The sequence below is a fragment of the Ascaphus truei genome, chromosome 7 (assembly GCF_040206685.1).
Source record: "Ascaphus truei isolate aAscTru1 chromosome 7, aAscTru1.hap1, whole genome shotgun sequence".
NCBI classification, from domain to species: domain Eukaryota; kingdom Metazoa; phylum Chordata; class Amphibia; order Anura; family Ascaphidae; genus Ascaphus; species Ascaphus truei.
This window is the reverse complement of record NC_134489.1, coordinates 24,647,318-24,659,458: the sequence shown is the minus strand read 5'-3', so window position 1 is coordinate 24,659,458 and position 12,141 is coordinate 24,647,318. Positions and strand designations below refer to the sequence as shown.

The 12,141-nt window shown below is 50.4% G+C and overlaps 1 protein-coding gene across 1 annotated transcript in view; it reads left to right on the top strand.

Moving 5' to 3' along the window:
* The window catches only part of PCNT (pericentrin), a 41,539-nt gene that overhangs the window by 17,571 nt on the left and 11,827 nt on the right, over window positions 1–12,141 (top strand). Inside the window, exons 23-36 of the mRNA XM_075607388.1 lie at window positions 87–238; window positions 537–748; window positions 2,378–2,601; window positions 2,974–3,136; window positions 4,482–4,694; window positions 5,379–5,608; window positions 6,141–6,254; window positions 7,377–7,397; window positions 7,671–7,907; window positions 8,710–8,880; window positions 8,961–9,113; window positions 9,219–9,359; window positions 10,063–11,010; window positions 11,758–11,928. Coding sequence (XP_075463503.1) covers window positions 87–238; window positions 537–748; window positions 2,378–2,601; window positions 2,974–3,136; window positions 4,482–4,694; window positions 5,379–5,608; window positions 6,141–6,254; window positions 7,377–7,397; window positions 7,671–7,907; window positions 8,710–8,880; window positions 8,961–9,113; window positions 9,219–9,359; window positions 10,063–11,010; window positions 11,758–11,928 — 3,150 coding nt within the window. The remainder of the gene's footprint in view (window positions 1–86; window positions 239–536; window positions 749–2,377; window positions 2,602–2,973; window positions 3,137–4,481; window positions 4,695–5,378; window positions 5,609–6,140; window positions 6,255–7,376; window positions 7,398–7,670; window positions 7,908–8,709; window positions 8,881–8,960; window positions 9,114–9,218; window positions 9,360–10,062; window positions 11,011–11,757; window positions 11,929–12,141) is intronic.

The following is a 12,141-nucleotide window of genomic DNA, read 5'->3' as shown; positions in this document are numbered from 1 at the left end:
AAATGCAGCACATCTAATGCGTGGGGGACCATGCCCAAGTCATGATCAGCTTCCTGACTCTCTTGTCTTTGATCCGATCTCCCCAGCTGCAGGACAGGGTGTCTGCCCTGGCCGAGGAGATGGAGGCCTCAAACTCCCAGTTGGAGATGCTTGTGCAGAGACGAGAGCGTGAGAACCAGGAGGGAGAGAACTTGGTAGCAATGCTGAGATCCGATGTTGGCAGTGCCCAGCAGGAGCAGTAAGTAACTGTGAAGGGGACGCTTGGTGTGGATTAGGGGAGCAAGGGATGGATGACTTTGAAGTGGGGAGGAGTAGAGGAAGGAGCACTGTATGTGGGAGCCTAATTTGCATAATTTGCCTGATTCTTGTCACTGAGGCTGCTCCATGCAACCCCCAACTCCTGTGCTAGTTGATCGCAATGCCGTACTTGGTCAGACAGGCTCTGTGTGGATGTATCTGGCACAAGGAAAGGGGCTCCTGAAAATGGAAGGGGGGCAGGTTGCAGTCCACATCCCTATAGCATGTTTTACTTCCAGGAAGAAGCTGCAGCATTCCTGCCAGCGGCTCATCAAGATTTTCACAGAAGTGCTGAAGAGCACGCTTTCCACCGAGGACCTAATAAGCAAGAAAATTGGTCTCTGCTTGGACAACAGCCTGTCCCAGGACGACACAGCGGGTGACATGGATGCTTTGGCAAAGCCGTGGGGCCTCTCTGTGGCCCTGAAAGCTAGTGAGCTTCCAGAGAACAGTAAGACCCGTCTTACAACTGCTAACAACACGCTGATTTTACACGTCTGTATACATAGATCTTTTTATAGTTGGTCACAAGTGATGAAGTTCTTTGCGTAGCAAGAAGCTGCTGCTATACATCAGTTTGTGGGGAATCTTAAGTCTTCCTAAAAATATTGTAGTGGTGGAATATTCCATTAGATCCATTTCCTACAAGGGAGGAGGCCTGAGGTCAGGTGAAGATTGTAGAGACTCCTGCAACTTTTACCAAGGGAACACGAAGTTTAACTAAATTGGCATCCCATAAATATGTAGGTATAAACATTACCACCCGAGTGGAAAACCTTTTCTGTGTCAATTATCCTCCTTTATTAAAGACCATTCTTCTACCGTTCTAGGTGTTTAATAACGTGTTAATCCTGGGTACAATTGTAATTGTATCTACTTGCAAATGGTACCTATTAACATATCCATCTTCAGACTTGAAAAATGTACAAGCCATTATTAATAGATTTATTTGTTGGAACAAAAACGCCTACAATTAGTTTCTCAACTCCGGCGGTTTTTGTTTTGAAATCACGGCTGCAAGATTGGAGAAGCAACCCCCGGCGCCTTCCATACGTCACTGATATAAGGGCCATAGGGAGAAACTGACATTACATCATTAAATTGCTAAATGTAATGATGCATAGTCGCCCTAGCTAAAATGTAATGGAAATTGTATTGGCAAAGCCTGAAGATTGAGATAAAAATGTTAAAAATCAAGATACGCCCTCATGTCTGGGTTCCTGTTAGCCTGGTGGGATGCGGCCTAGCAGAGAGCAGCGGTGTTCCCCTGGTTCCAAATCCGCGAAAAAAATATATATCTCCAGGTGGGATTGTTACTTTAAATCAGGGATGGCTAATTCCAGCCCGCAAGGGCCACCAACAGGTCAGGTTTTAAGGATATCCCTGCTTCAGCACAGGTGACTCAGTCACAATGACTGAGCCACTAATTGCGCCACCTGTGCTGAAGCAGGGATATCCTTAAAACCTGACCTGTTGGTGGTCATTAAAGGCTGGAGTTGGCCACCCCTGATTTAAATGCTTTCACCTATCTACCCTCTTCCTTATACCAGGGGAGCGCAAACTTATTTCCCTGCGCCCCCCTGCCGGCAGTTCCCTCTCTCCACGCCCCCCCCCCCCCCTCCTCTTACCTCGGCTCCGGCGTCATGATGTCACATGAGGGTTGCCATGGCGACGCATCTAAGAAGCCGTCGGAGCCAAGGTAAGTGAGGTTTACAGAGGCCTTCGCCGCTTCCCCGGCACTTAATTTAAGTGCCTTCGGGAAGTGTGCGGGGCCTCTAAACCCCGCGCCCCCCAGTTTGCGCACCGCTGCCTTATACCACACTATAATTTTAATATATTTATATATATATATAAAAAAATTTAAAATATATTTATATAGTATGTTGCCTGATTTTTAATTTTCAAATTCTAAATTTATTAACTAATATTTTTTTAAAAAGTTGACAAAGTATTTCAAAGTACTTCTGCTTTGGAGCCGACGAGCATTAAACGGTCCTCTCTGTGGGGTAGATGTGCCTGTCGTGTTCTCGTATGCAGATCCGCACACAAACACGATGCAAATAATCCTCTCTCCTGCTAGGTGAGCAGCATCGCGAGAGCCCAGACTGTGAGACCATGACCGAGCACAGCCTGCTGTCCTGTGGGACGGACGAGGGCTACGAGCTGTCGGAGTATCTCTGTGACAGCATGTTTGGGAGCCTGGAGCTGGGCCTGGAGAATGAGGAGAAAATCCTGAGGATCGGCCAGCGCCTGCGCACTGCCGTGGAGCGGCTGCTAGAGATGGTTACAGGGTCTGCGACGCAGGTGAGCAGCAGAAGCACCGACCTCACAGAAGGGCAGAAGCGGGCACGTTAATATAAACGGTATATTCAGAAGCCGTTCCTTACTATGAATGGCGGCAATGCGTGGGCGCCATGCCTTTTTCGCTGGGAAATGTATTGATGTACAGTAAAAAAAAAATTCAATGTCTGATCGGGATCTCACAATCTGCCTTCAGCACTGATCCGTTTTCAGTGATCGGATATTAAATAGTTTGAGATCCGCACTGTGAAAACACTACTTCCTTTTAACCCATCGCAGCCAGGGAGGCCACCACGTTTGCAGTACAAGCCCTTCTGGCAGTTAATCCTTATATCTGACCCGAAGTGGCTTCATGCGCTGCCCATGTGTTTGTAGCTGGAGCAGACCCACGAGATGCAGCAGCGCTTCCAGGAGCAGTTTAACCGCAGGAACCAAGAGACGGCTCAGGTGGTGATTCAGAACCAGGACCTGCTGAAACATCTGGAGCAGGAGACGGAGGCAAAGAATCAGCTGCAAGTGGAACTGCACAAAGCACAGGGTGAGGAGAGGCCTGGGCAAGGGAGGAGGGGTTACTGACAGGCAATCTGCGCCGGGCACTACTTGTTGGAGCTGTTCTTAAGACTGTCGTGAGTAGGAGGATACAAAGGCCGGCTACAGCTTTCTAAGGCCGTGCTTATAGTGCCGGCGATGCCACGTCGCCCGAAAACAAATGCATTGCCGCCGCCGCGTGCGCTTATAGTGCGCACGACAGCGACAAGGCGACGTCGCAATCGCGAAAACTGGTAGCTGGCAACATTTGATTTTTCAAGGGCTGTCGCGTCACGTGACGGCCCTTGAACCAATCAAATTGCCGGAAACATGCGACGACGACGCCCGGCGAAATATAACTTTCGCCGGTGGCGACGGGTGACGTCACTCGTCGTGTCGCCATCGACGGCACTATAGGCATGGCCTAAAGCGTGCTAGGGCAAGAAGTCGGCCTTCATAGTTTGAGGTGTGAACGTTGGAGATCCGAGTGCTCTTCACTGAGAAGGCGGCACATGCACGGAACAGCCTATTTATTGAATTGGTGGAGGAATAGGTTTAAAGGGAATAAAGACCCTAAAGCAGTGATGTGCAGCCTAACCTAATAAGGCGGCCTTGTGTGGCCCTAAGGCCTCGGCCCCAGTGCCTGCGCTGCACGCGCACCTGCAAGGCAGGCGGCATGTGCAGTCGAGTCCCCCGGTCTGCAGTGAGCTGCAGGGGGAAATACGGGGGGCGTGATGGGGGAGTGACTGGGGCGCGGCCGTGATGTCACCCGGCAGGTTCGCCCTCATTGGCTGAACTGCCGGGTGGCGTGGCCTAGCGCTCCGTCGCGTGTCCTGCTCTCAATTTTCTTGAGCAGGAGTTTGTCGGCGCAGCGCAGCAGCCGCCCCTCGCAGCGGGCCCGGCCTCATTGTGGGGCGGCTCTTGTCCCTGCAGCGTCTGCCACAGCGGGCGCTGCAGTAGCCAGCGGGGCCGCAGCCTCACATAGCTCCAAGGACCAAAACGAAATCTCTCTTTATACACGTGCAGTCTGCTTAACATGTTTTTAAAATGTAAACGGTATCAAAAGTCCTATTCCAACATATTGAATAGACTGGGGTTCTAGTTTGACACACTGGTGCCACTTGTGACCCGTGGGTTACTGGCTGCCCACCTTTGCCCTAAATATTATGAAAGAGGAGATCATCCAAAAATAAATAGCAGATGAAGGTAATTGGGGTAATGTGCAGGCTATAAAATGGGGGTTTACCGAAGTAAGCTGCCATTGTTTTTGTATAGTCTGTAACCCTTTGCTTGGAGTCCAACTTGAGTTTCTCACCCTGTCACCTTTCCCTTTTTGTTTCTGGACTCTGCTGCAGGCATCATTGATGGTTACACAGTGGAGAAGGTGACCTTGGAAGAAGCTCTGTCAGCGAAGGAGACAGCCGAGCGCCTTTTGGTTGTGGAGCTGGAGAAGGCCCGGGAGCAACTGAAGATGCAGACACAGGAACCCCCCGTGTTTGAGGAAGAACGAGAGGTTCTTCAGAGATTGCAGGAGGTCCTTTCTGGCAACATGAGAGATGTGGAAGTGGGTGAGGAATCTTTGTCATCGTGGTTGTAAACGTGTGCATGACATGGTCACTATTGGAGTATTGCTAATAAACGTGACACGCACCCGCTGAGTCAGATAAAGAGAAGACCCTCATTTAGAGTAGAGGAATACATATGTGTCTTATCTTTGAAGAGAACCAGAATCCTTACCTGGAATCTCCATGCACTAAACAACTTTGTGTAATGTTGATCAGCCTGTTTTCTCCCGGCGAGGGCATATAATCCTTATTCTGCAGACTCCTCCAGCAGCCAAGAGAAGGGTGATCATGGAAGGACAGCCCTTGGGTACCAGTCTGTTTAATTTGTCGTGGCGGTATGTGTAACCGTTTTGGTGAATTGCTGAAAGATGCTTACTCTGGACTATCATACTGGGGGTTGCGGCCTATAGCTGGTTAATCAAGATCTTACAGAAATCGCTTGATTGCCAGCCTTCCAGTCCTTGTGCTACCAGATGAGCCTACAACACGTTGCTCTGTGGTCTATTGTAGGCACTTGTCAGCGCAGAAACCTGTTTAAGAAGGGTTTGAAATGTGTGTTCCCGGTTCTGTTAAATAAAGTGGCACCTGATTGGAATGGATTTCTGCTCACCACAGTTTAGCTTTGAGGTGCCTCTTGTGCTGTTGTTACCATGTGTTGACGCTGAAGGCTTCACCTCTCCCCTACAGAGCTGCTGAAGGAGACCGAGCGCTTGGCCAAAGAGAAGCTGGAGCTGCACTGCCAGGCGAAGAAGGACCGTTCCAACCTCCAGTCCCAAATGAAGGTGCTCGAGGTGGAGCTCGAAGAGCAGGTGTCACGGAACCAGGAGCTGCTTAGGAGGATGTCTGATGTGTCCGATCTTAGGCAGCAGATCCAGTCGCTGGAGAAGCAGCTGAAGAACCAGCGGCATTTCATGGATGTGAGCGGCTAGGAACGCCATTGATTTGTTTAGGGCCATTGATTTAGGTGGGGTTAATATGTTAATCTAAAGATCACATGCCTGTGGATTCAATTCCAGTCTCGGCCATTGACCTTTGCCATATTCTAGAGCAGTGGCGGCCAACTGCAGTCCTCAAGGGCCACCAACAGGTCAGGTTTGAAGGATATCTGTGCTTGAGCACAGGTGGTTCAGTCTCTGACCACCTGTGCTGAAGCAGGGATATCCTGAAAACCTGACCTGTTGGTCGCACTTGAGGACTGCAGTTGGCCACCCTTGTTCTAGAGCAGACAGTGGGGGATATTTATTAAAGTTTCACTGCAAAACATAAACATCCTAATGCCTCAGTGAAGGTCAGGACGGAGTAATAGAAATGTGCTCAGGATTCTCCCCCCAGTACCTTGATATGGCGTCCCACAACGCTTTCCAGGTGTCCTATAGTAGCCAGCGTTTGAAGCACTTGTTGCAGTAGGGAGTGATTGGGTAACGCCCCGCACCTCCTATTTCCTTCCAGGAGCAGGCTGTGGAGCGGGAGCATGAGAGAGATGACTTCCAGCATGAGATCCAGAAACTGGAGGAGCAGCTGAAACAGACTCTGAAAAATCTGGGAGAGTCCAGGGCACACGGGGTATGTGTCACGCAGGTCATACAGCCGTGTATAATGTAACGTGTATAGGCCTCACTGGTGGGGACAGCAGTGTTAAACATACATGTGCACTCACACTATGCGCTCCCAAGGAAAGCTGCCAGCATTGTGATTACAGCAACAGAATATAAACTGTTTTGTGAAGCACACAGCCCGCCAGTGTGGTATAATAATAATAATCTGTAATTATGTATTGATTACATCTGATACGTTAACCCAAAATAGCGCGACGGGATGCCAGTACCCGAATCCTACGTTTGTACTGCTTTCCTGGTCCTGTTACCAGTTGTACTTGATGGTTAATGGATAACAAACTGCTGCTAAGTTCTCTTTGCTACACTGTGTCTTCATGAAGGATGGATTTGGGTGTATTGTAGCTGGTCCTCTGGGACAGGAGTGGCCAGCTCCAGTGTTAAAGGGCCACCAACAGGTCTGCTTTTAAGGCTATCCCTGCTTCAGCACAGGTGGCTCAATCAATGACTAAGGCACTGATTGAACCATCTGCTGAAGCAGGAGTATCCTTAAAACCTGACCTGTTGGTGGCCCTTTAACACTGGAGCTGGCCGCTCCTGCTGTAGGACGTTTGTGCTGTGGAGGAGCTCGCAGCAGGTCCCGGGGTGTGTATAAATTGCTAGATTTATCTGCCACATTGTCTCGCACAGCGGAGGATTAAGGCGTCATTTCTATTATACCTTACACCAGGGAGGGCTCAACTCCAATCCTTAACCCCCCCCCCCCCCGCCTCCCCCCCAACAGGTCAGGTTTTCAGGATATCCCTGCTTCGGCACCTGGGGGGGGGGGGAGAATGCGCCTCTATGAGAACGGCCATAGAGTGCGCGTCATTTTATTTTTGTTGCGTGACGGCCGGGTCACGTGCGCTGTTCAGCCAATGAGAGCGAACTTCTCACGTGATGTCACGGCACGCCTCCCCGTCGCTTCTCCAGTTCCCCAGGCAACGGATCGCCTCTTCATTAGGCGCGCACAACGCCGTGCGCTCCGGCGCGCGTGTGCCTACTATATCCCAGTCCCTAAGGATTGGCGTACCCCTGCCCTACACCATTAACTGAGCTTTTCCTTTTTCTTTCCATATGATGGGTGACACAGCTCCATGACTGGGGTGTCCAGGTATGAGCACGTGTCATGTCTAATGCACTGCTTCACTTCTTGGCTCTGCATGGCGCCTCTCTGCAAAGGCTTAGGAATTTTATTTTTTTTCTTAAATCCGACTTTCCTCCTCTCCCCCCCCTACTGCTTTTGTCTAATACTACTTCTGCCACCCACTTGTCTGATCTTCAGTCCTCTCCTGTGAGTATGCTGCTTAGTGCTTCACGCTTTGATCCCTTGCCCAGAATGCATTGGCTTGTCGTGCCTCCAGCTCTCCGTTTCTCCCTTCCACAGCTGGAGACTTTGGAGGCTCGAGTGAAGGAGAAGGCGGACGACTGTAACCTGCTGCGGCTCGGGAAAGATCACCTCGAGCAGGAGATCGCCGAGAGAAACGAGGAAATCGACAAGATGTCGGCGAGGATCCAAGAGCTGGAACAAGCTGCCCTGAGCAACTCTGAGGCTGCCAAGAAGTGCAGCCAGCTGGAAGCGGAGCTGCAGGAAGTGCGCAGGACTGAGCAGGAGCTTCTGCAGGTAAAGAGAGGCAGAGCAGACGCCACGCATCTTCTCGTGCTCATCGAGATGGGGTCACCTGATGTCCCAGGGCTCCTTGTTATCAGCTGCTGGAATCCTGCTGGTCAGGTGAAGCCGTTGGATTTCCATGGCAATCATAGAATGTTAAGCGTTTCGCTCCATGGAAGAATGTCCGGTACAGACTCCATGTTTACCCATCTCAATCCATCATACTCCCTGATAAACGTTGCAGTATAAATTGCCTTGAAATGTTGCTCTTCTTGCAAGCTGGGGAAGGTGGACACAGCTTTAAGTAGCTCATTAATTCTCTCCTCTTGGAGAGCTCACAAACTCAGCACTTTTTACCCTGAGCAGGATGAAGCATCAGGCAGTTTGCTTGTGCAGCTGTATTTAGTGCTAGCGCAAGGACCCTCTTGATTTAGGTAGCAGTATTCATTTTCTATTTATATGTTTCTGGCAGCAATAAATCCATTCGGAGACCTTCCAGTCTATTAGTTTGTTTGAAGTGGTAGAAATTGTTCACCTATATACATTTAGACTGTGCCATTTCTACTAGAGCAGCCTATAGACAGGGCAGAGACTGGTTCAGGGCTTGACTCCGTTTGTGGAAGGAGCACCACAGCGCAATCTGCCCTAGTTCGTTAGTTTGCAGAATGAGCCAACTTGTGTGACCTCAGGAAAGTCAAAATTCCTCAGACCCCCAAAAATAAGGCGCCAGCAGGTTTTAGAACTGGAGCGGGCGCAGTGGGTGAGTTGGTACTCATGGCAGTGCTACAGACCCCTCACCACCTGCTTCTTGCAGGATAAGGACGCTCTGCAACAGCAGCACTACAACAATGTTCTCCAGCTATCTGCCCTCCAGTCCAAGGTAGATGAGGCCCGGCACTGGGTGCCTGTGGCGGGAGAGCCTGACCAGGCATTGAAGGAACAGTTGCAGGCTGAGCGAGAGGCCCTGTTCAGGAAGGAGAAGGAGGTAATGTACATAAGAGAGGTTTGCATGAGCAAGCCGGTCACAGCAGCCAATTCGCTCAAGTTGCTCACATCTGTATATAGGTTGAAAGTCTGGTGGAGCAGCTGGAGCAGTTCAGAGAGGACCTAATAAGCAAGACTGAGGAAGTTCTGCAGTTGAACATGCAGCTGGAGGTCCAGTGTAAGCAGAGTGAGCTGGCTGTGCACCAAGTCCAGGAAAAGAACCTGCAGCTAAAGGTAATCCAGGTCTTGCGAATGGGAGTGGGGGAGAGTAATGGGAGTGGGGGAGAGTCGGCAGGCAGCGGTGTATTAATGGGTCTGTAATATTCCTGCGCTCTGCAGCTGCACAGAGGTCCGGAAAGAACCAGCTCTTCCCTGGAGCTCCCTCAGGCCTTGATGCGAGAGAAGAACCAGGAGATCGATCATCTTAATGAGCAGCTTCTACGGCTGCAGCAGGAGATGCAGGGGGCCTCCTATAGTCAGGTGAGGGGCGCAGTATTCACCCGAATATAGGAAATGAAAGCTGCTACCGTGAAGATTTCACAGGTTCGTTCATTAGATTATAATGTGTATGGCGAATTGCCTCATTCCTGTTAGTTGTCCCAGAGAAGAGCAAAGCTGGATAAATACTGCATCACCCTTTTAGCCGCTTAACTGTAAACCCTCAAGGCTGCTTTCCATTGTAGATTGTATCATCTGAGCCCAAATGTCTAAAGGCAAATCAGCCGTGGAACTTTCTTGCCCATAAAATGTTTTTTAGTAGCGCTGAGTGTCGCTGCTGCAGGGAAGTGCCAGGGAATATGCTACAGTCCCATAGACCCTCTAGGGTTTCTGCTGTGGTCCAACCAGTCCATTGTAATGAGCCAGGACAGCTGTGTGTTTTTAGTTCCCAGCCTTCTCTAATATAGGGACTGATTAGATCTCTGGCAAGCAAACAAACACTTGAACACCTAGCGCTCTCTCCTAGATAGTGTTTGGTTTCCTTCTTACCTTCTTATAGTTTTATGCCGGACAAAGGATTACACCTCTGAGCATCCTGTGCTGCTACGAGTAAAAGTATCAGTGCAGTGATATTTGTCCAGGAGTCGGTGCTGCCGTTAACCTTCTTTTGAATGAATGCATATTCCCACGTGCGTACAGTAGCAACGCACACACGGTCCTCACATTCGCGGTCTTTTCCCTGCAGGTTGCCGAGTCGCGCAGCGCGGAGATGGAGGATTTGAGGTCAGTGGTGGAGCATCTCCGCAGCGACCAGGATAGGCTGCGCAAGGACAAGGAGGAGGAGGTGGAGCAGCTGCATGAAGTGATCGAGAAGCTGCAGCAGGAGCTGGAGCAGCTGGGGCCAGTCCGGCACGAGGTCAGCGACAGCCAGGAGAGCCTGGATGAGCTGGGACTGGGGGAGGTGGAGAACCTGCAAAGAGAGCTGAGGAAGGGAGCACGGCAAGTGCCAGGGTGGAGTGTAAAGGAGCTGCAGGAAGAGCTGGAGGAAGTAAGCACTGCCAGGGAGGCACTGGAGCAGCAGCTGGAGGAGAGGGAGGCTCTGTGTGGTGCGGAGGTGGAGGTCCTGGAGCAAAATCTGCACAACCTGCAAGAGTCCAGCAGGCAGCAGCTGCGGGAGCTGCACACACTCCGTCTGCAGCACAGCAGCCTTCAGGAAGAGGGCGAGCTACTCAGGACCTGCTTGTCACAGAGAGAGGCCGAGGTCGCCATCCTCTCCTCCCAGGTGCAGGAGCTGGATGACTCCCTGCGGGAGAGCGAGGCCTCCCTGATGGAGAAGGAGCTGCTGGTACAGACACTGCAGGAGCAGAGGATTGCGGATCTCTCTGAGCTGGAGGATAAGCTGTCTCAGAGGGATGTCTGCCTTGAAGTAACAGACACAGAGTTGCAGGAGCTGCATGCACAGAACTCTGCTCTGGATTCTGAGCTGCAGGAGCACAGAGAGCAGGTTTCCAAGTTACTGCAGGAGCAAAGTAAAAGAGAGGAGAGGTATAAGGAAGAGATACAGAAGCTGAAGCAGCACCTGAGAGAGTGGGAGGCCAAGACTCGGCTGCTAACTGAAGAGATACAGAGGCTGGACGCAAAGGTGACTGCACAGAGCCAGCTACCCTCTGAGCCAGAGACAGAACGTCGTCTGGTAAGACATGTTCATAATGAATACTTCCATCTCTTAGTGAGTCCTATTTATTGTACCAATAGATGTGAAATATTAGCTGGGGTGGGGTATTGTGCACAGGCGCAAGATGGGAACCATGTTTCCAGTCAGGCAGTGCTGTAACAGAATATTATAATTATTTTTGTTTCTTCAGACTGTAAAAGGCTTCTGACCCTGCTTATGTGGGACCCCTATATACTTGCGGACAAAGTACGACTTAAAGCGTCTTAAAGCAGCAATACGTGTTTCATTATTATTATTTTTTTTACATTTTTTTTTTTTTTACAGGTTTGTAGCAGGCGGTCTCCGGAGCTGAACTATTCATTTCAGCTCCAGGGACCACCTGCTTCCAGAGATACTTACCTCCGTAGGGGGTGCCAGTATCTCTTAAAAGTTTAAATGTCCAGGTTACACGGGCCAATAGGAAGCTGCACCAGATGACGTCACGGCTTTCTATTGGCCCGTGTGACGCGGGACATTTAAACGCCGCCAGTATGTGGGGCGCACCGTTTCTCCGACTGCAGAGATACTGACACCCCCTATGGAGGTAAGTATCATTGAAAGCAGTGGGGCCCCCACAGCTGAAATGAACACATTTCATCTCCGGAGACCCCCTTCTTCAATCCTGTAATAAAAAATATAAAAGTGATACCCGTATTGCTGCTTTAACATACCCAAATGTTTTTGCTACTTTTCCAGTCTGAATATTTTGTGTTCCCTTTTTCTCAGGTTGGTCTGAATGAGCAGCTGAGGGCTGCAGAGAACGTGGCGAGGGAAAGAGAAGCCGAGCTGAAGAGCACAGAGGGCCTCCTCACTAGCATGAGGTGTGAGCTAGCAGAGCTGCGTGGGGAGTGTGAGCACAGAGGCGCAAGAGCTGAACAAGTACGGCAGCAGCTCAAGGTAACAAGAGCTGGGAAACGCTGAGGCAATAAGACCCTGTTATTACTAGACTGAGATGTGTGGATGGGTTTAACTGTGACACGTATACTTGGGGGTATGATCACTGGGTATTGACTTATAAGGTGGCCACATATGATCTAGATACCCTTTGCATCTAAAGCCCTCTCCCGCCTTAAACCCTTCTCACTGACTGCCCCACACCTGGAATGCCCT